Genomic DNA, 24324 nt, shown 5'->3' on the forward strand with positions numbered 1-24324 from the left:
GGGCGGCATACAAATCTAAATAATAATAATAATAATAATAATAATAATAATAATAATAATAATAATAATTATTATTATTATTATTATTATTATTAATAATAATTATTAATAATTAATAATTATTAATAATTATTAATAATTATTAATAATTATTAATAATTATAATAAATAATTATAAATAGTAATAAATAGTACTAAATAAATAATAATAAATAATAATAAAAAGTGGTCACACTTGCTGGAGGCAGAAGCTAAAGCGGCACCCACTAGGCAGCTGTTCCATGGACGAAATTGTCTGCTATGATAATCACTGTTATGTAAGGAGGGTGCAAGTCGCTTGGCCTCCTGCTGCTTTTGTGGATGCAGTCAGCTGCAAAAGCAGCCAGGCTTGCTGGAGGCCACGGCCTAAGTGGTACCTGCGAATCAGCTGTTTCGTGGATGACCTGCTGCGACCCTTCAGGAAGCTGGCAGGAGGGAATGCTTTCCCCACCCCCTTGCCTTGTACCAGTAGATGAGGGTGGGAGGGTAGAGAAATAAGATCTCCCAAAAAATAAGGCCAAACCCTTATTACAGAGGTCAAAATAAAATAAGACCCAATCTTATTTGGGGAGAAGCATAATATATAAATCTCTATAAGTTTAGGAACTGTAATTACTTGTGCACTTAAATAACTATAATTATTTGCAAGTGATATCTAATTATCTTTTAATTGCATGCAGTTTGTTAGAGAAGTTTATTGCATTGGTGGGTATGTTTTTAATTATTTCAACAGTGTTATTGTAAGAGTGGTTTACTATTATCATCTATTATTTCTTTATTGTAATAAGTAACATCCCACCTTTTAAGATAAGAATATTCTTGATAAATATGAACAATTGTAAGGTCTCAGTACTGAGGGTATCTGGTTGACTGTGTTTGAGAATACAAGATAAGCAAGATTGAAGGATCTCAAGGACTTACCAAGGTTGTAAGGACATGGGGAAAAATATCACCTTGAATAAAGGATGTCATAAAATCATTTTATATTGTACCTTCAAAAAATACATTGATGACTCTATGGATTCACCAGGACTCAAGCTTGATTTATTTTATTTTATTTTACTTAAATAAAACCTGAGAAATAAATGTAAAAAGAAGGCAACTCCTATGATCTGTTCCACTGTTGGTAGTAAAAACCTACTAGGAATTGGAGAGTCTAGGTGGGAAGATCAAATAATTTATAGAATTTTGATGGAGATAACCATTGAAACGGCCTCTTTTAAGCATGGCCGTTAAACCATCATTGCTTATCATAGAAGTATATTCTGTTCTGTTTTTAATACTATAAGCCCCTGGTTATTTCCCTGTTAGAATCCTGCAACATCCCCTAGAATCACTCGACCAGCATGTGTAGGAGAATTTAAGAAAAGGGGATTATCTGCCAGTAAGCAAAGAAAAATCTATAAATCCTAGAGAACAGTAAGGAAATAAAAAGCACTGAAATTATAAGTGGGACTCCAAAGCATAAACAGAAACGAAACAATTCCATTTTTCTTTTTCTACCAATCAAAAACACGGAAGAATATTGTGGAAAGGGTGTTTCTCTCTTTCTTTTCTCCCCTTGAGAATGAGCAATCTTGAGCAGGAAGCAATTTCCATGCCCATATCTTAAACAGAAAGCCTAAATCCTGCCAGCTCTGCTTTCCTTCAGGGCTGTACATGTAGAATAATTCATTATGCTCTTCTCCTGTAATGCTTTCGTTTCTTCTAATTGCCATCTCATAGGAATTCTCTCTCGCTCTCTGTCTGTCTCCTTGTATATGATTCTCTTGCATTACTGATACTACTATCATTGGGATAGTAGACCTTGGCAGGCTGTTTGAAGAAGAGGACCATACATTTGTCTGCTTCAGGGGTGGGTTCTAACTCTACCTCTCTGCCGGTTAGCTTCCTCCTGAGCTGTATGGCCCCAACTCATGGGTACACCCCTACGCATGCATAGTGGCAAAAAAAAAATCCCAAAAAATTCAAAACAAAGAGCTGAAAACAAGATATTGCATGCATTGTTTTATTTTTATTTATTTATTTATTTATTTATTTTGTCCAATACACAATGAGGGTTTCAGTGGTTATATATCTATATACACATAGTAAAATACACGATGAAGTTTATAGAGGAGATACTCCTAGTAAAATATATCTAAGAAAGAAGAGAAGAGAAGATATAGGAATAGAACCTATCAATGAAAGAATAGAAGAAGAGATATAGGAATAGAAGAAAGGTATAGGAGATATAGGAGAGCAATAGGACAGGGTACGGAAGGCACTCTAGTGCACTTGTACTCGCCCCTTACTGATCTCTTAGGAATCTGGATAGGTCAACCATAGATAATCTAAGGGTAAATTGTTAGTGGTTTGGGGATGACACTATGGAGTCCAGTAATGAGTTCCACGCTTCGACAACTCGGTTACTGAAGTCATATTTTTTAAAGTCAAGTTTGGAGCGATTAATATTAAGTTTAAATCTGTTGTGTGCTCTTGTGTTGTTGTGGTTGAAGCTGAAGTAGTCACCGACAGGCAGGACATTGCAGCATATGATCTTGTGGGCAATAATTAGATCTTGTTTAAGGCGTCTTAGTTCTAAACTTTCTAGGCCCAGGATTGAAAGTCTAGTCTCGTTCTATTTCGAGTGGAGGAGTGAAGGGCTCTTCTGGTGAAGTGTCTTTGGACATTTTCAAGGGTGTTAATGTCTGAGATGCGATATGGGTTCCAAACAGATGAGCTGTATTCGAGGATGGGTCTGGCAAAAGTTTTGTAAGCTCTGGTAAGTAGTGAGAGATTGCCAGAGCAGAAGCTACGTAGGATTAGGTTTACAACTCTTGAAGCCTTCTTTGCTATGTTGTTGCAGTGGGCTTTGGCACTTAAATCTTTTGTTATTAGTATACCAAAGTCTTTAACCGAGTGGGGATTATCTGTGATAATTTGATTATTCAGTTCGTATTTGGAGTTCAGATTCTTCTTCCCAATGTGTAGGACAGAGCATTTGCTAGTTGAGATTTGGAGTTGCCATGTGTTAGACCACTCAGATCTATCTATCTATCTATCTATCTATCTATCTATCTATCTATCTATCTATCTATCTATCTATCTATCTATCTATCTATCAGGTCCTTTTGGAGAGTAGTTGTGTTATCGGTGCCAGACACTTGGCTTCTAGGTATGCCATGGGGAAAAAAATGGGGAAAAATTCCCCCCCCAAAAAAAGATTCAAAAAAAGATGGCAGCCTCCATGGACTGGTACCCACCGAACCGGTTGCGTCACATTATCAGCAGTTTATTTCCGGTTCAAACTGAGAGCAGCCCACCTCTTCTCTGCTTCCCAAGTAGCTAGATCAGAAAAAAGCATAGAGAAATGTATCTTAAAATATTAATTATCCTTTAGACATGCATTATTATGGCTCCACATCTAAACAAGGTATGTATTTGCAAGTTTGCAGTTTAGATTTCTTTAATGTGCAAAACATAAATGTGTTTGTGCTTGGAGACATGTGGATGAAGCAAGTCACGAAGCGAAGATAGATTTCCCTTTCTCCAACAGTGGCATCATCATTTTTTCTTTTTTTTAAAAAATGAGACAATGGAATTCACCAAGGGCAATAAGATAGAGATTTTCTTTATTTTCTACTTGGTGTAATAGCTAGCTAAATCATTATTATTTCTATTTTCTCTTGCTGGGTTATTTGTGAGCAAAGCGAAATTGTTGAGCAGAAGAAAAATTAGCGAAGATTAATATGCTTCATAATTTGGTACTTGCATGTAGACCCCTAATGACTTAGATCAAAATACTTAAATGATTATCTCCTGGAATATTAAGTTGCCTGGATGGCGAAGGCCCTTCTTGTGATCACATGGGACAGTGATATAAAACGGAGACTTCCCAGTTACAGCATTTCATCTAAAATTCTCTCATTAAGGAATTCTAATTAGCTTCACATTGCTGCCTTTTAATGATGAATAAAATGTTCATTGCAACTGGAACCTTATCATTTTACTTATCTGTTTATCTATCTATCTATCTATCTATCATCTATCTATCTATCATCTATCTATCTAATCTATCTATCTAATCTATCTATCTATCTATCTATCTGTCATCTATCTATCTATCTATCTATCTATCTATCATCGTCTGTCTGTCTGTCTCTCTGTCTATTATTAGAGTTGAAAGGGACCTTATAGTATACCAATGTAGCACAGTAATTAGCATACAGTACTGCCGACTGCCAGCAATTTGCCAGTTCAAATCTCACCACCGGCTCAAGGTTGACTCAGCCTTCCATCCTTCCGAGGTGGGTAAAAAGGAGATGGATGATGGGAACAATGAGAGGATTAATAGCGGTGCAGACTTAGGAAACAGGTTGACAGTGTTGAGGGGATCATTTGTTTAGAAGAATGATGACGTTCAGTTGTCTTCGTGTGCATGTAGGAGTTTATGTCCAGGATGTGAGGAGCCTACAAATATTTTCACAGTCCTCTTTTTGACTCGTGCAGTATACACACCCTCAATAGAAAGCAGACTGGTAGCAATTGTTCTTTTTTATTTTTGCAGTTCTGAATCATCCTCTGATTACATTAACAAAATCTCATAGACGTGAAACTACAATCCTCCTACCGTCTCCTTCTGAGAAATTAGGGAGGTTCTCTTTTGAGCCATTCCCCAGCCAATATCCAGCTGTGTGCTGTAGTGTTTCTTATCTGACCATTCCCTAGACCAGTGTTTCCTAACCTTGGCAACTTGAAGATATTTGGACTTCAACTCCCAGAATTCCCCAGCCAGCGGATGCTGGCTGGGGAATTCTGGGAGTTGAAGTCCAAATATCTTCAAGTTGCCAAGGTTGGGAAACACTGCCCTAGACCACAGGTGTCAAACTTGTGACGTCACATTGCTGTCATGTGACATTTTCCCCATTCGCAGAGCTGGGGTGGGCATGGCCTGGACGTGACGCGACGCATCTAGCCTGGTTTGACAGCCCTGGGCCTCGACAGTGCCTCTGGGCCTAGTTTCCGAAAGTCATTCCCACAGTATTGTTACATCAAATCAGTTGAAGGAACATGTTCTTATTATTGCACCCAAATAGTTAAACTGCTTAGTGAATGTTTTCAGCAATGTATCACCTTTCATTTTCACAAGTTACAGCACTAGGTATAGTTTTGACCCCCATAATTGCATACAGCTGCTTTTCCTTGCCATGCCCTTGGAGAGGACTTCCTTTTTTCTGGCTCGTGGGAAAGTATGCAGCGCTTGCTTTTTCATTATCCTTGTGGAAGTGAACCTGCTGTGCTTTGTGTTTCCATTTTTCAGTGAAAATCAGCAGTTGCAGCTTCTCTACCTGGAATGCATTCTTTCCATGCTGAACAGCTTCTCTTCTGGTATGCACCACCACAAAGGATTCACTGACCTCATCTGGTAAGTAGATCTGCTTTGAGTGATGCCAAGAATAAAATGTCAGCCTTATAGAAATCTTCTTTGGCCAACACCCTAGAAGACAGGCTCAAATTACAGAAAGACCTAGACAGACTAACACAGTGGGCCCACACCAACAAAATGATGTTTAACATCGACAAGAGCAAAGTCCTTCACCTAGGCAGAAAAAACCCTGGACATACATACAACCTGGGAGAAACCCCTCTTAGCAGTAGCGACGGCGAAAGAGACCTCAGAGTCTTGGTGGACAATCAACTAAACATGAGCCAACAATGTGCAGCAGCAGCTAAGAAAGCCAACACAATCCTAAGCTGCATCAACAGGGGAATACACTCCAAGACCAGGGAAGTCTTAATACCACTCTACTATGCCCTGGTCCGACCACACCCGGAGTACTGTATTCAGTTCTGGTCACCACACTTCAAAAGAGACATTGAAACTCTGGAGAAGGTGCAAAAAAGAGCAACCAAGATGATTAAGGGATTGGAAACCAAGACTTACGAAGAGAGACTGAGGGAACTGGGCATGGATAGCCTAGAGAAATGGAGGGCCAGAGCGGAGATGATAGCAGTCTACAAGTATACGAGGGGATGTCACAGAGAGGAGGGGATCCCTTTATTCTTCAGGGCACCAGAGGGCCGGATGAGGAACAACGGCTGGAAGCTGACCAGGGAGAGATTCAACATGGAGATAAGGAGGAACTTCCTGACGGTCAGAGCAATCAACCAATGGAACAACCTACCAGCGGACGTTGTGAACTCCAACACTCTGGACATTTTTAAGAGAAGATTGAACTGCCACTTGACTGGTGTACTATAGGGTTCCTGCTTGGGCAGGGGGTTGAACTCGATGGCCTTCATAGTCCCTTTCAACTCTAACAATAAATAAATAAATAAATATAGTTAAGCAGAAATAATATCTTTTTTTTCAGGGGTGGGATTCAAATTTTTTAATTACCAGTTCTGTGGGCATGGCTAAGGGTGGTGGTGGCAGGGGGAAGGTTACTGAAAAATCCCCTGATCGGTTGGGATTCGAGAGGCAGAGAAGAGATGGGGCCATGGCCAATCAGAGGTAATATTCACCGGTTCTCCGAATGACTTAAAGTTTCTTTTCTGAAAATAGTATGTCTATCATCTATGGCTGGTAGCCTTCTCTAATGCTCATATGCTGAAGAAAATTAACCCCGCAAGGAATTCAGAAAATGGATGAAAATTTGCATTAAAATATTGCTTTTAAAGAAGACGGGGTATCATTTGGACAAAGTAGCAATAGCATTTAGACATATATACCGCTTCACAGTGCTTTACAGCTCTCTCTAAGGGTTTTACAGAGAATCAGCCTATTGCCCCCAACAATCTGGGTCCTCATTTTACTGACCTTGGAAGGATGGAAGGGTGAGTCGACCTTGAGCCTACTGAGATTTGATCTGCCAAACTGCTGGCAGCCGGTAATCAGCAGATGTAGCTTGCAGTATGGCACTCTAACCACCGAGGCACTGTAAATATTACTATGCCTACAGAGAGTGTCATTTCCATACCCATGGAGCTATAGAACAAGTTGGAAATATCCAAGAAGAAACAGAATAAACAGCAGAAAAGTTATTCAAGGAGGTCTCAAAATAACTCATGGATTGAACAAGTTATTTGAATGAAAGATAAATTTGTCATTTTAGTTCCCGACCTGATTTCCCTTTCCATGCTGGAATTTGAAAACTTTTGCTGGCCTGATCTCCCCTTGCTTGCCGGGTGGAAAGGAGGCTAAAAGACTATGGGGATCTTGAGGAGTAAGAAATAGAGCTCAGGGGGTGCAGTATCCTTGGGAGACTGGGAAAGGTGACCTTGGGCCTCCAAGGACCTTCTCTACCCCTGAGGCACCAAGTGCTCCATTTAACAAACATTTGTATCCACTTTATGTTTGCATCAAGGGGTGAGGGCATTAAGTGAGGCCATTTTGTTTAATATCTGTCCTGACATGCAACCGTAATTAGCAGGTTCCATATCTCAAGGAGTACTTATGATCTTTTTTTTCCCTTGCTCACATTCCACTTTCCAGTGTATGAGTATGAAATAAGGACAAAAATCAGTCAAAAACCAGTGCAACTTAAGGCACGTAGATGAAAAGGGATGAAGGGTTGGTGGGCCCTTCATGGCACCGGACCAGATTATCTCAGGGATTGCCTTCTGCTGCACGAATCCCAGCGACCAGTTAGGTTCCACAGAGTGGGCCTTCTCCGGGTCCCATCAACTAAACAATGTCGTTTGGCAGGACCCAGGGGAAGAGCCTTCTCTGTGGCGGCGCCGGCCCTTTGGAACCAACTCCCCCCAGAGATTAGAATTGGCCCCACCCAGCTTGCCTTTCGTAAGCTTCTTAAAACCCACCTCTGCCATCAGGCATGGGGGGATTGAGATTCTTTCCCCCTTAGGCCTTTACAATTTATGCATGGTATGTTTTGTATGTATGTTTGGTTTTATAATAAGAGTTTTTAATTGTTTTACTATTGGATTGTCACATTTTGTTTTATCACTGTTGTTAGCCGCCCCGAATCCACGGAGAGGGGCAGCATATAAATAAAATAAAATAAAATCCAAACAAACAAACAAACAAATAAATAAATACCAAAAAGCCTGTTTCTTTTTGTAAGTGAACCATTCTATGTTTCAGTTATTTTCGATTATTCGACAGAACTTTTTCAATAGAACTGTACTTTCTTTTCCAACATAACTATTTTAACTAATTCTTCAGACACTGTATCATTCACTCCTTTTCCCCACACTATTTCTTTAATTTATTTTTTTCCAGGAAGCAGCTGTGTCCAGCCCTGATAGTAATCTTGGGCAATCCGGTTCATGACAAAACTATTACATCTGCTCACAGCAACACTGGTCATGAAGCCGATTCTCCTTCTTCCGGAGTCTCCGATCATGGCCGAGGATCAGGCTGCTCTACAACTGCCCCTGCCCTTAGTAGTCCTGTTGCACGGACTATCTACTACATTGCCGCGGAGCTTGTTCGGTTGGTGGGCTCGGTGGAGTCCATGAAGCCTGTTCTGCAATCTCTCTACCATCGAATGCTTCTGTATCCTCCACCCCAGCACAGAGTAGAAGCTATCAAGATCATGAAAGAGGTGAATTTACACTCCCTGGTTGATTTTTATTTATAGTTTGTGTTGGAAGGGACACTGTGGGTCTTCTAGTCCAACCTCCTGGTGCAGGGGACCCTATATTATTCCTGACCTATGGCAGTCCAGTCTTTTCTTGAAGATCTCCAGTGTTGGGGCGTTCACAACCTCTGCAGGCAGGCCATTCCACCAGTTGATCGCTCTCACTGTCAGAAAGTTCTTCCTTATTTCTGGGTTGAATCTCTCCTTGGTCAGCTTCCAAATTTTAAATTTGTGAACTCCAATTGCGATTAAATTATGAATTACGAACTCTTTGGAATGTTGGAATATTCTTTATTGGCCATGTGTGATTGGACACTCAACAAATTTGTCTCTGGTGCATAAGCTCTCAGGGTACATACAAACATCAGAGTGATAAGTCATAGATCATAAATCATAAAATACAATGATAAAATCCAAACGTGACTGTGAAAAATATGACTTTAGCAACTGAGTTGTCAAAGCGTGGAACTCATTACCGGACCCCCATTATTTTTCCCTTAAGACTATCCACTTCCTTTCATGTATCTTCTCTTCTATTCTTCAATCTTTTCTTCTATCCTTTCCTTGATATATATTACTACATTACAATATATATTTCCTTGATATATATTACTACATTACTACATGTTTATTGTCTTCAATGTGTGTGGTGTATTGGACAAAATAAATAAATAAATAAAAATATTGAGTAATAAATCATAAATCTAAATACTAATAGGAGAACGTAGTAGGAAAGCTGAGAAGGATAAAAGCAATACAGCCCTACTACTACAAGATAGTGCTGTGGGAATTCTGTGCTTAACAGAGTGATGGCACGGGGGGAAAACTATCTTTATGTCTAGATGGTTTTCGGGTTTCCATTGCTCCGGCACTCTGGCAAGCGGGAAGACCAGCTGGCCGGCGCGCATGTGTACACCAGAAACCACAAGAACAGTTGCCGATCGTGTGTGTGCTCACAGAGGATTCTGTGTGTCACCTCTGGCACATGTGCCATAGGATCGCCATCACAACCTTATAACTTTATCTTACGTCTTTGTCTTGTCCTATGTGTTTGTCTTCAACAATAAAGTTTAGAAAACAATACTGTGATAAAAGAAGCAGCTGTTATACAATCAATAATAAAGTTGTTCTTTGCATGAATTCCTGCATAAATTTTACAAGTGATTTCAAGATTAACTGGGAAACATTTATTTCTTGATTAAATGTATACGCTGTTCAAAGTGACTTTAAAATAATGTATTTATTGGAATGTTGCTAATTTGTATTATCTTTAGATACTTGGAAGTCCTCGGCGGCTTTGTGATTTAGCAGGTCCCTGCTCCACAGAACCGGAGTCAAGAAAGAGATCAATTTCAAAAAGAAAATCCCACCTGGACCTTCTTAAACTGTATGTAACCCATTGCTTTACAATATTTGATAATTGTATTGCTTGATTGCTTGAACAAAATATTTTGTTCTTTGACAGTATTTAATTCAATAGGCTTTGCATAATTGTAATTAGGAGTCTTCTTCTTCAACTGAGTGCGCAGACCTAAAAGACTAAGAATCTGTTAAATAATTATAAAATGAGCAAAATGTCTATGGAGATTCTCAGCTTATGTTTGTCCCAAATTTGCTTTTTAAAAATACCACTGGACTTCCTTTGTTTTTCCTTGAATACGTTTTGCTTCTCATCCAAGAAGCTTTTTCTGTTCAGAATAAAGACCTTTGGATCTAAAATATGCTGGTATGCATCATAGATATTTTGAGAGGGGGGATTAATTACAGTTAATTATGATTTTTCCCCCCCTTTGGAATATAATCTATGACAGGAATACAATAAAAGGCAAGAATTTTTTTTATCAAATGATGCCTTTGTTAATTAATCATATGGATCTACCATATTTTTCGGAGTATAACATGCATCTTAGTTTTTTGGGAGGAAAATAGGGAAAAGAATCTGCTTATTGGGTTTTCATCTGGCTAACGTTCTTAGTCTGGTCAGCTTCAGCACATTATTTTATTCCCTGGTTGGGGCTTTAAAAAAACTTTATTCAGAGAGAGTAACTAAGAAAGAACTTGCAAGCCAGTAAGAGCTGGGAACATCATTAGCACCTGGAAAAAAACATTCGGAGCAAGTAGAGCAATGGAAAAAATCCTGCACAGACTTAGAGCTTGGAAAACATTCTTCAGAGAGAGTAACAATGAAACAGTTTGCAAGCTGGTAAGATCTGGGAACATTCTTAGCACCTTGTAAGGGCTGGAAAGAAACTTATTCAAAGCAAGTTAGAGCGATGAAAAAAACCCTAGAAAGACTTAGGGCTTGGAAAACATTCTTTGCAAAGAGTAACAATGAAAGAACCTGCAAGGTAAGAGCTCGGAAGATCATTATCAGATAGTTAGGGCTGGGGGGAAGGGAGCTACAGTCAGAGCTACATTCAACCTCTTTTAGGGAGGAAAAAGGTGCATCTTTTACTCTTAAAAGTACGGTCATTAATCAACTGCTCACTCATTACCAAAGAGGTGAAACCATCCCTCTGTTTTTACAGTATAAATACTTTATCCATTGTATAATTTTATTTATTTATTTGTTTGTTTGTTTGTCAATCAACTATAGGGTAGTAGTTTATATAAGCATAACATAGAAAGTAATGATAAAAGAAGACAAATAGGACAGTAGGACAGGGACGGTAGGCACAATGGTGCGATTATGCATGTCCCTTACAGACCTCTTGGGAAAGGGGAGAGGTCCATAACAGTAAAGAGTGTCTTATCTTTCTCCACATTGTAGAATCTTGGACGGGATGACTGAAGCCTGCATAAAAGGTGGCATTGAAGCCTGCTACGCCTCAGTGTCTTGCGTCTGTGCCCTGCTTGGAACTCTGGATGAGTTAAGTCAAGGAAAGGGTCTGGATCAGGAGCAGATACATCTGCTTCTCCGACGGCTGGACGAGTTAAAAGAGGGAGCTGAGACCAGTAGAGATTCCATGGAGATCAACGATGCTGATTTTAGGTGGCAAAGGCGTATCCTGTCATCAGAACATGCCCCCTGGGAGCCGGGCCATGAAAAGAGTCCTGACATTAGTATCAGTGTTACCACTGATACCGGGCAGACCACCTTAGAAGGAGATATGGGACAGACGACACCGAATTCTGACATTCGTAAAAATTCTTTGCAATCCCCAGCTGGACAGGCAGGCAAAGAAATCCATTATAAAGAGCCAGAATCAGAAACAATTGACCAACCCGATGTAGTTCAACGGAGCCATAACGTTGTCTACCCAGATATAACCAATTTCCTTTCAGTGGATTGCAAGGCCCGTTCGTGTGGATCTAGATACAGCGAGAGTAATTTCAGTGTGGAAGACCAGGATCTTTCCAGAACTGAATTTGACTCGTGTGACCAATATTCCATGGCAGCAGAAAAAGACTCTGGAAGGTCAGATGTGTCGGATATAGGTTCGGACAACTGTTCTTTAGCTGACGAAGAACAGACGCCACGAGATTGTCCTGGTCACAAGTCTTTACGAACTGCTGCCCTCTCATTGAAGCTACTTAAGAACCAGGAAGCAGATCAGCACAGTGCCAGATTGTTTATTCAGTCTCTTGAAACTCTCCTCCCTCATCTTATAGCTCTTGCTACAGTAGAAGAGGTGGATTTGGCTCTCCAGAACTTTGCTTCAACTTTTTGCTCAGGTTTGTAAGCTGCTCACTCACTTTCCCATTAATATTCTTCTATTGTATTGGAACAGGGGGTCAAACCGGCCTGTGAGGCCTGCCTGGAGATAGCAAAGGAGCAGCCAGCGGTGCCTCTGGCAGCCAAAATGGGGCACGTGGGGACCGCGGGCCTACTTGCCTACTTATCTACCTGTTTCTCCATGTGTTTGTTTGTGTGTGTGTGATTTTACTTTAACTACTCCGCCCTGAGTCTTCAGAGAGGGGCGGCATACAAATCTAATAAATTATTATTATTATTATTATTATTATTATTATTATTATTATTATTATTATGCCAATACAACACAGCAAACAAGATCACTATGCTAGATTTCGTATTTCATCACCAGTCGGGTGCTTCCCAAGCACCTAGGACTGCGTGATGTAGCAGTGAATTATGTTTGCCAATCCCAGTAAAGTGGCCTTTTGCAATTGACAGATGGAGATTTTGTCAATTCCAATGGTTTTCAAATCTCCTCTGAGACCCTCTGAAATTTAAGGATTGGAGTTAGACCAGGGGTGTCAAATTCGTGGCCTGAGGGCTAGATGTGTCACACACGTCCCCCACCCCTACCTTGGTTTAGTGAAGGGGGAAAACATTGCAATGTGTCACGTGACGACCTGATGCTGTAAATTTCACACCCCTAAGTGAGAGAAAGGGCTTTAAGCTGTGGGGTTTGGCAAGTACCTGAAAGTCTCTTAAAACCTTTATGTGAGATGAGAATCAGGGCTCCAGGCAGCAACAGCTATAGGAAAAGGAATTCAGAAATTGCAATTATGTAAAGTAAAATCTGCAAATTCTGAAAAGGAATAGAGCAATATAGTAAAACACAATATTGCATTCCTGCTTAATTATTTCAAAACCTTCCATAAAGCCTTTTAAAAAAATAAATAAAATAAAATAAAGGGACGGATAAAACTTTGTTTTTTAAAGGAGTCAGAATAATTAGAGCAAAGCGGCTGATAATAACTTAAGCAATCTGCCCTGTGTCAAGTTCACTTTGGAGAAAGCTGCCTGCAAGCAAAACCACATTGCAGTCTAAACTGGCCTCAACCAGAGCGTTTCCTTACCTAAACACGTGAGGCCAACAGTCTGGATTGTGGCTTCCCATCTCCAGTCCCACAGCAAGAACAGCATCCATGCATAAAACATGAGCGGTGTGGAGGCAGACACCTTGCGCCTTCCCCATCTGCTCCAGTTTCTGCTCCACTTTCTGTTTTACTGTATCATTATATATTCAGACAGAAAATAATATCTTTTAAAAGCCTTATGAGTTTCAGTGCAGAGTCTTCGGAGAGGGGCAGCATACAAATCTAATAAATTATTATTATTATTATTATTATTATTATTATTATTATTATTATTATTATTATTATTATATAAATACCCCTGAGCCTTTTTTATAACTTTCCAGCCAATTTTTTTTTTAATTATTATTATTATTATTATTATTATTATTATTATTATTATCAATATAACACAGCAAACAAGATCACTATGCTGGATTTCATATTTCATCACGAGTCGGGCGCTTCCCAAGCACCTAGGACTGCGTGATGTAGCGGCAAATTATGTTTGCCGACCCCAGTAAAGCGGCCTTTTGCAATTGACAGATGGAGATTTTGTCAATTCCGATGGTTTTCAAATGTCCGCTGAGATCCTTTGGTACTGCGCCCAGCGTGCCAAGTACCATTGGGACCACTTTCACTGGCTTATGCCAGAGTCGTTGCAGCTCGATTTTTAGATCTTCGTATTTCACTAATTTCTCTAGCATCTTCGTCTCAATTCTGCTGTCCCCTGGGATTACGATGTCGATGATCCATACTTTCTTTTTCTCCACAATCAGGATGTCTGGTGTGTTATGCTTCAGAATTCAGTCAGTCTAAAGTCGGAAGTCCCACAGTAGTTTTGCTTGCTCATTTTCGACCACTTTTTTGGGCTTATGATCCCACCAGTTCTTTGCCACTGGTAAATGGTAGTTCCGGCACAAGTTCCAGTGGATCATCTGTGCCACAGAATCATGTCTATGCTTGTAGTCAGTCTGTGCGATCTTTTTGCAGCAGCTGAGTATGTGATCGATTGTTTCATCTGTTTCTTTACAGAGTCTGCACTTTGGATCGTCTGTTGATTTTTCAATTCTGGCTTTGACAGCATTTTTTCTAATGGCCTGTTCTTGTGTCGCCATTATTATTATTATTATTATTATTATTATTATTATTATTATTATTAACTAAAGGAATATCTGACTACTTGTGGACTTCTTTTTTAGGAAAGACCTATGAATGAGATGTTATTCCAGTGTTTTTATTGTCCTAAAAATATCTATTGAATACTTTTTTTTTTTTACATAAGCAAATCCGATTCAGCCATATTATGGTACAAATCATATCTGAAGGGAGTATGCTAAGTCAGTACAATTATTTATTTTTATTTATCCTATTGGTATTTAGAGCATCTTCAAAATTGAACAGGGATTGGTTGAGAGAAACAGGGCCCAGCGACCAATAAGGGCCCACAGAGTTGGTCTTCTCCGGATCCCATCAACTAAGCAATGTCAACTGGCAGGTTTGCAGGAGAGGGCCTTCTTAGTGGCTTTTCTCACTCTCCGGAACCAGCTATCTCTCGAGAACTAGACTGACCCCACTCTACTGGCCTTCCAGAAAGCTGTAAAGACCTGGCTTTTCCAGCAGGCTTGGGGCTGTTGATCTGGTAGTGTACCATCGAGATCCAGCCACAAATATTATACATGGGTTTTTTTCAACTGTCAGATTTAAATGGCTTTTAAATTGTTTTTAGAGGTTTTAATATTGTATGATTTATTTTTGGTTGTGAGCCGTCTAGAGTCCCTAGGGAGTTGGGAGGCCTTTCCTAAGCTCCTTAAAACCCACCTCTGTCGTCAGGCATGGCGGAACTGAGATATTCTCTTCCCCCTAGGCCTATACAATTTATGCATGGTATGTTTGTGTGTATGTTTGGTTTTTAAATTAGGGTCTTTTAAACTATTTTAAATATTGGATTTGTTATATGTTGTTTCACTAGTGTTGTTAGCCGCCCAGAGTCTACGGAGAGGGGCGGTATACAAATCTAATAAATAAGTAAGTAAGTAAGTAGGTAGGTAGGTAGATAGGTAGGTAGGTAGGTAGGTAGGTAGGTAGGTAGGTAGGTAGGTAGGTAAGTAAGTAAGTAAGTAAGTAAGTAAGTAAGTAAGTATCTAAAATTACCCAGAAAACTATCATTAAACCAAAAGTACCCAATGCAGCAGTAGAGCCATTACTCCATGTTATTCTTTTCTAGGTGGTATAAATTATCATTCTTTTCTACAAATTAAAAATGACTGAAATTTGGTTCTTGTGCATAATTGCCATCTCTCTGTATTTATTAGGCATGATGCATTCTCCCGGAATTGAAGGGAATGTCACCTTTAACTTCCAGAATCTGATGAATGCAGACAGTCTCTATGCGGTCTCTCTCTACATCCTGCTACTCAACCTGAAGCTGTCAAACACAGAATACTATCGGAAGAAACCTGCCCACTCCCCTGTATTATTGGTGAGGTCAAAGCCTGCCTTGACCCTACAGTGACGAACATGTTGCACTTGGCCACATCCTGTTCTATAAATCTCTAGTTCAGTGATCAGATTTAACCTTTCTTCGGCTCATGCGTGTGAACAGAATAATCACAGTTGTGGTGTCAGAGATCAGTTATTGGAACCCAGAACATAGCTGCATGAATTCGAAGAAGGGGGGTGCATGAAATACCACAGGGATTAAGATGTCTATTTCCTCTGTTTCAGTGATTTAGAGTTTAGATTTTTAAACACTGGTTTGTAAAGTATTACTGTAATCGGAAAAAAATCCACAATTAAAAATTAATGCAACCTTTCCCTCCTGATTCAAACACAGGGAAAGGGACATTAAAGCCATTCCTTTTTTTGATGTACGCCAGTTCATAGCTCCCTGAGTTCAGCCAGACACTAAATTGCTAAGGAACTTAAAGAAAAGAAAATAATTGTTCAGTGAGAGAAAATGAAAGAGGAGCGCACACAAACCTAAAACTCAGAGTGTTCATGTATAATTTGATATTGCCTCAAAATGGCATGAGAGGGCCAGAGACAGGCAGAGACAGAGAGAGATACTGAGGCTCCCTTTGTAAACATAGCAATGTTTTTTATCCAGGGATGCAGAGGTGGGTTCCTGGTAGTAAAAATAGGGACGGGTTCTCCGAACCGTCAGTAATGGCAGCCTGGCCACGCCCCTGAGTCAGTTCTTTCGTCAGCGCCATAGGCACTGCCATCTTGTTTTTCGCTTCTGCACATGTGCAGAAATTTTGTTTGCATGCATGAGTGCTACTGAGCGAACCGGCAGCGACATAAAATGGAACCCACCCCGTAGGGGTTGGCTGCTGGGGATTTGCAGGACTTCGGGAGAATCTCTAGCTAAGATTCTGTGCAGTTCGGAGAACCCCCAAGTCCCACTCCTAGCTGGCCTCGCCCATCCTGCCCCTCCCAGGAGTTTGCACGCGGTCTGTTTCAGCTGCAGGTAATTACAGGGTGCGTGCAGAGGCTCAGGGAGGGTGAAAAATGGGCCTGCCAGAAGTTCAGTAGGAGCCTGGGCAGACTGCTTTCGCCCTCCTAGAGGCTCGAGGAAAGCCCCCAGAACCTAGGGAGGGCAACATCTCCCCCTGTGATGCAGGAGGCTGACTAGGCCACGCCCACCATGGCCACGCCCATCCAGCAACAGGGCAGAGAACATCTTGCTAAAATTTTTGAATCCCAGCCCTGTTTTTATCTCTTATTATGTGCTGTTTGTCACATTTGCATGTGTAAAATGCCTTAAGAAACAATCCACCTTAAGAAACAATCCATCCGTCTTACTGATGAAATGAATGCTCTTTCGTTCCGCAGAAAGAATTCATGAAGCAGGTTCAATCCAGCGGAGTATTGATGGTATTTTCTCAGGCCTGGGTAGAAGAACTTTACCATCAAGTATTGGAGAGAAATCTTCTCGGGGAAGCTGGTTATTGGGGAAATCCTGAAGAGCACAACCTTCCACTCATCACTATGCTGACAGGTTAGTTCCTTAACAGTTTTGCCCTTTGAATACTATATAAAAATAACAAGTGTGTTAACATGAACATAAATACAGTGGTACCTCGACATACGAGTCTAATTCGTTCCAGACCCGAGCTCGTATGTCGATCAACTCGCATCTTGAACGAATGCCTTTAGGCTTTGTTTTTCACGCCGAGATAACTGGAATCATGGAATTCTTGCGCCACCTAGTGGAAGCTTGGCTCGTATCCCGAATTTGAGCTCGGGTGTCGAACAGAAATTTTGCTCGCGTCTCGGCTCGTAACTTGGAATACTTGTATGTGGAGCAGTTCGTATCTAGAGGTACTACTGTATGTTTATCCCAGTGTTTAATATATTAAATATAGCACTATAGTACTTAGACTTAGCACTTGTATACCGCTTTACAGTGCTTTACAGCCCTCTCTAAGCGGTTTACTGAGTCAGCATATGACCCCCAACAATCTGGGTCCTCATTTTACCCACCTTGGAAGGATGGAAGTCTGAGTCAACCTTGAGCCTGGTGAGATTTGAACTGGTAAACTACAGCCAGCATTCAGCAGAAGCAGCTTGAAGTACTGCACTCTAACCACTGCACCACCAAGGCACATATGGGGATTCATTTGATATCGCCTCCTTTTCCTAAAATAATTGGTGGGTAAGCTGTTGGGATTAATAATTTCAAGTTGATCTCCATGACTTTATGAGTGCCCGGAGTTGAAAGACAGAACAAGAGTGATATGTCAACAGATGTCTTATCCAGATGTTTTCCTTTGCAGATATCGATGGCTTAGGAAGCAGTGCAATAGGCGGGCAGCTGATGGCTTCGGCTTCCAAACAATCTCCTCTATCCCAGAGCTGGAAACCGGATGATACCTTGATGGCAGGTAAAGGGATGTGCACAGTGGGCAGCATGGCTCACATATCATATATCAGTGTCATATTTTATTCTAGATCCATGATGGAGAACCAATGGCAAACGTGCCAGAGGTGGCATGCAGAGTCCTCTCTGTGGGCACATGCGCCATCTCCAGCTGCTTTTCCGGTATCATATGTGACAGCCAGCTGGTCTTTGCGGGAACCAAAATGCCAGAAAACAGCCTGATAACAGCCAAGAATCGGGCTTTTGGGGGTCAGTTTTTGGGCCACTTTTGGCCCTGAAAATGGCCAGAAATGTCCCTATATTTATTTATTTATGTATTAGATTTTTATGCCGCCCCTCTCCGTAGACTCGGGGTGGCTAACAACACTAGTAAACAGCATATAACAAATCTAATGTTTAAAATAATTAAAAATCCTTATTTAAAACCAAACATACACACAAACATACCATGCATAAATTGTATAGGCCTAGGGGGAAAGGGTAGTTCAGTTCCCCCAAGCCTGACGACAGAGGTGGGTTTTAAGGAGCTTACAAAAGGCAAGGAGGGTGGGGGCAATTCTGATCTCTGGGGGGAGCTGGTTCCAGAGGGTCGGGGCCACCACAGAGAAGGCTCTTCCCCTGGGTCCCGCCAGATGACATTGTTTAGTCGACGGGACCCGGAGAAGACTGACTCTGTGGGACCTAACCGGTCGCTGGGATTCGTGCGGCAGAAGGCGGATCCGGATGTATTCTGGTCCGATGCCATGAAGGGCTTTATAGGTCATAACCAACACTTTGAATTGTGACCGGAAACTGATCGGCAACCAATGCCGACTGAGGAGTGTTGGTGTAACATGGGCATACCTGGGGAAGCCCATGATTGCTCTTGCAGCTGCATTCTGCACGATCTGAAGTTTCCGAACACTCTTCAAAGGTAGCCCCATGTAGAGAGCGTTACAGTAGTCGAGCCTCGAGGTGATGAGGGCATGAGTGACTGTGAGCAGTGACTCCCGGTCCAAATAGGGCCGCAACTGCTGCACCAGGCGAACCTGGACAAACACCCCTTGTATATATACAAAGCCCTTTAGAAACAGATTTTATTATTATTTATTGCAGCCTGAAAACACCCTGAAAACAGTAAAAAAAACAGGCATGTGTATGTCGGCCAGCTACTTTTTGGGTGTCTGAACACACGTTTGGGTTTGGGCACTTGGTGCCAAAAAGGTTCGCCATCACTGGGCTAGAAATTTGCCTATTGGTTGCAAGGGAAATGTTTCCTTTTCGGTGTCTTCTACATCTGCCTGTGTGATACATATCTCATTTAAAATCTGGTTACACTTTTTTACTTATGACAGTGAACTGTTCCCCCCACCCTTCCAATTTGGGACATTTCACGGATGTCATTAACATTATGGTTCATTAAAATGTACATTGTGTAAAGAATTCTGTTCTGTTCTAAATGCGTGCTTGATTTGGGAATACAGTGATCCCTCTTTTTTCGCCAGGGATACGTTCCAGGAGCACCCATGAAAAACGATTTTCCGTGAAGTAGAAGAAAGATAATTTTTTATGTATTTAATGAGTATTTGGACTTTTAAACCCACTCTTTGCATTAAACAGTCATTCTATAATGTTTCTCAGCTGGAACTACATGTGATATCCTACCAGTTTCTTTAATTTAATTTAGATTTGTATTAATTTGTATTTAATAGAGTACAGTAGTACTGTAGAAGAATTTTATGAATTTTTAATGGATTTAAAATTTTTAATGGATTTAAGCCCCCTTTAAAAGCCCATGAAATAGCGAATCTGTGAAAGATGAACCATGAGGTTGCAAGGAATTACTGAAATTCACAACCTTTGGGATGGTTTCTCATTTTCTTTCTCTTTCTTTCCCAACTTTGGCCTCGCCATGTCCTTGCTTCAGGTGGGGGTTCCTCTTCACCGGCACTACCGGAGTGCTCCCAGTGGCGAGCGTGAGTGCATCCAGCATGTGGGTGCATTGGCGCAAGATTCGGCTTCCGGGCATGCGATGTGTGAGAGAGCGAGATCTTGTGCGATGTGTGAGAGAGCGAGATTTCGGTGATTTTTGCTGATATTTTTGCTTCCGCGCATGCATGGAAGCAAAAAAAATCATTGAAATTTCAATCGTGCATGCGTCCTCACGCAAGATTTGGGTACTAGCGCAGAAGCCAAATCTCACGCCAGCCTGCCTGCTCGCGGGTCAGCTGGTGCTGTGCACACAGCTCCATTTTTGCTACCGGGATGCCGTATCGGACCATACCGGCTGCAGCCCGCTACTGCCTTTCCTTATGAAAAACTCCTCTTTGCCCTTCTATTAGCTCCAAGGGGGTGGGGGGAATGATCCCATAAGTATCCGTGGAAGGTATATTTATGGGCTAATGTTAATATGATGGAGAGAATTTCCCTACGGTCATGATGGGAGGAAATTACTGTTCCCTTCCCATCCCTAGCTATAACTTCTGATTAAATATTTAGCATAGTTAGAATAATTCCTAAGACTGTCCTTCATTTTTTCTTTGCTTCAGGAGTTGCTTTCGCCCGATACCTTCTAATTGGTTGCTGGAAGAATTTGATTGATACCTTATCGACACCTCTGACTGGCCGCATGGCAGGGAGCTCCAAAGGATTAGCGTTCATTCTTGGGGCTGAAGGCATCAAGGAACAGAACCAAAAGGAGAAGGATGCCATCTGCATGAGTCTAGATGGGCTAAGGAAGGCAGCTCGCCTCAGTTGTGCTTTAGGTAGACTGTATTCATCGGCATAGTTTTCATTTTTAGATAAATCGGTGCACTCTTTCAGTATCCAATAAGGAAGCTTCAGCAAAGGAGAACAATAAGCTATGTGGTTTTTCTCCTTCTGGGCTACCAGATGTTTAGCAAATGCATGGTTAACGGCTCCTGGAATGAACCATAATTCATCAGATGTTTTCCTCCTGATCGTAGGAGTTGCTGCTAATTGTGCATCAGCCCTTGCTCAGATGGCAGCCGCCTCGTGCGTTCAAGAGGAGAAAGAGGAAAGAGATGCCCAAGAACCCAGTGATGCCATTGCTCAAGGTACAACTTCTCAGATGCTCGGTGGCTCTCCGTCAACATATTCACAATCTCTATATTGCTCATTTTTTTAACCCCCTTATTGTGGGCGAATATCTTCTGCAAGGTCAAGAATGCTTTTTTCAAGCAAAGAAAAAAAAGCTTTTACAGATTTAAAAGAGGCAAAATCCCACTGCATAAAACAAGAATAGAAATTTTACATATGCAAGCCCTTTAGAAACAGATGTTATTATGGCATAGTATTGTCACAATAAGTGATAAGGTGCAGTTGACTTTTCCAGTTGTGAAAAGTCAACTGCACCTTATCACTTATTGTGACAATACTATGCCATAATAACTCTGAGTCTGCGGAGAGGGGCGGCATACAAATCAAATAAAATAAATAAATAAATAAATAAATAAACATCTGTTTCTAAAGTTTCTAAAGTTTCCAGTTGTGAAAAGGTTTAGTAAGGTTGGATCCCATTCATATATCCTAAGATTTTTATTAATATTGCTTCTTCATTGCTTATTTGACCCCTATGACAATCATTAAGTGTTGTATCACATGATTCTTGACAAATGTATATTTTATTTTATGTACGTTGAGAGCATATGCACCAAGACAAATTCCTTGTGTGTCCAATCACACTTGGCCAATAAAAATCCTATTCTATTCTATTCTATTCTATACTTGATGGGAAATAATCTCAGACCATTACATTTGACTCAGTTGGGAAGAAAAAATTACCAAAGTAGATGATGGCGGATCACTTCTCTACCTTGTCAAGAAAATAATATGAAGTAATAAATGTAAATGGAACATGACTCAAGAGAGACTGTCATTTTATCCCCGATAAGATTTGACTGGAGTTGCAACCAAGAATCCTATAAAGTAAGAAACTATAGCTGGTGGTATACGAGTGTGAGATTATTTCCTATCTGCTGATCTTCTGTTTTATCTGTTTGTAATAGCCACAAATATACAGAACGGGAAATGGGTTTGAACTTTCTGATTCTGCCCAACCTGTTAGTTCAAGTTGTTTTTGGTCCACATACTTGCACACACATATTGCTTGCTGGCAATCAGAAACATTGCCCATTTAACCTATCAGCATTCAACTTTTTTTCCCCTTTTCTGCTAAACGTTTGAAGATTGGAAACAGTGCCAGTGGGACTCTAGGCTTGAATATAGGATGGGGCAATTTGTGTGTGTTTATTTAACTGGGAACATCTTTTTCTTCAGCCTGGAGGCTTGGGTGGCATAACAAACGATATTGTGATGACACTGGAATGGGCAAAATAGTTTTCCTTGAACAGCTAATGGCACCCATTTTGACTCTTCCCTTACAAAGGAGTGAAAAAAATAGCTTAATCAAGAAGGGGGGAATGGTGCTTTTATACTCTCAATATATTAAATCCCTCCAATGCACTACAGCAAAATTAAGAAATTAACATTTTCAACCCCATCCACTCTGGGTTCTTTCGGGGGCCCATCTCAAACCATTTCTGCTTTAATTGTTAACTGTTTTTTAATCATTAGATTTGTACTGTGTTTTGCTGTTGTGAGCTGCTCTGAGTCTCCGGAGAGGGGCGGCATACAAATCTAATTAATAGTAGTAATAATAATAATAATAATAATTATTATTATTATTATTATTATTATTATTATTATTATTATTTTAAAAAAAGGAAGTATGGATCATTGATATCGCAATCCCAGGAGACAGCAGAATTGAGGAGACGCAGCTAGAGAAATTAGTGAAATACGAAGATCTAAAAATCGAGCTGCAACGACTCTGGCATAAGCCAGTGAAAGTGATCCCAGTGGTACTTGGCATGCTGGGCCCAGTGCCAAAGGATCTCAGTGGACATTTGAAAACCATCGGAATTGACAAAATCTCCATCTGTCAATTGCAAAAGGCTTCTTTACTGGGATAGGCAAACATAATTCGCTGCTACATCACACAGTCCTAGGTGCTTGGGAAGCGCTCGTCTGGTGAGGAAATACGAAATCCAGCATAGTGATCTTGTATGCTGTGTTATATTGATAATAATAGTAATAATAGTAATAATAGTAATAATAATGATAAATTGGCTGGAAAGTAATAAAAAAAGGCTCAAGTGTATTTATATACTACACTGAAACTCATTAGGCTTTTAAAATATATTCTTTTCTGTCTGAATATATAATGATACAGTAAAACAGAAAGTGGAGCAGAAACTGGAGCAGATGGGGAAGGCGCAAGGTGTCTGCCTCCACACCGCTCATGTTTTATGCATGGATGCTGTTCTTGCTGTGGGACTGGAGATGGGAAGCCACAATCCAGACTGTTGGCCTCACGTGTTTAGGTAAGGAAACGCTCTGGGTGAGGCCAGTTTAGACTGCAATGTGGTTTTGCTTGCAGGCAGCTTTCTCCAAAGTGAACTTGACACAGGGCTGATTGCTTAAGTTATTATCAGCCGCTTTGCTCTAATTATTCTGACTCCTTTAAAAAACAAAATTTTATCCGTCCCTTTATTTTATTTTATTTTTATTTTTTAAAGGCTTTATGGAAGGTTTTGTAATAATTAAGCAGGAATGCAATATTGTGTTTTACTATTTTGCTGTATTCGTTTTCAGAATTTGCAGATTTTACTTTACATAATTGCTGTTGAATTGGTTCCTACAGTGGCACCTTGGTTGTTTGCATTCTTGAAATTAATGAAGATGTCCTTTAAAGCAGGGGTCTCCAACCTTAGCAACTTTAAGACTTGTGGACTTCAACTCCCAGAATTCAGCTTTCTGAGAGTTGAAATCCACAAGTCTTAAAGTTGCCAAGTTTGGAGACCCCTGCTTTAACAGATAAATGTTGGATATAGCCAATGAGATTTGCAGATAATAAATTAGGAGAACCATCCATACCATGGTTCACTTTCCTACATAGCTAGAGGTATAACAAGCAGGAAGAGGGAGATTGTGATCCTGCTATATAGAGTGCTGGTGAGACCACATTTGGAATACTGTGTTCAGTTCTGG

The 24324-nt window shown here is 40.6% G+C and overlaps 1 protein-coding gene across 1 annotated transcript in view; it reads left to right on the forward strand.

Moving 5' to 3' along the window:
* ARFGEF3 (ARFGEF family member 3) overlaps positions 1–24324 on the forward strand; it is a 112798-nt gene that overhangs the window by 38768 nt on the left and 49706 nt on the right. Inside the window, exons 9-18 of the mRNA XM_070733582.1 lie at positions 5342–5446; positions 8264–8588; positions 9899–10011; positions 11395–12299; positions 15704–15870; positions 17226–17391; positions 18170–18277; positions 20802–21017; positions 21219–21329; positions 23507–23657. Of these exons, the coding sequence (XP_070589683.1) occupies positions 5342–5446; positions 8264–8588; positions 9899–10011; positions 11395–12299; positions 15704–15870; positions 17226–17391; positions 18170–18277; positions 20802–21017; positions 21219–21329; positions 23507–23657 (2367 nt within the window). The remainder of the gene's footprint in view (positions 1–5341; positions 5447–8263; positions 8589–9898; positions 10012–11394; positions 12300–15703; positions 15871–17225; positions 17392–18169; positions 18278–20801; positions 21018–21218; positions 21330–23506; positions 23658–24324) is intronic.

The sequence above is a fragment of the Erythrolamprus reginae genome, chromosome 1, assembly GCF_031021105.1.
Source record: "Erythrolamprus reginae isolate rEryReg1 chromosome 1, rEryReg1.hap1, whole genome shotgun sequence".
Taxonomy (NCBI): domain Eukaryota; kingdom Metazoa; phylum Chordata; class Lepidosauria; order Squamata; family Dipsadidae; genus Erythrolamprus; species Erythrolamprus reginae.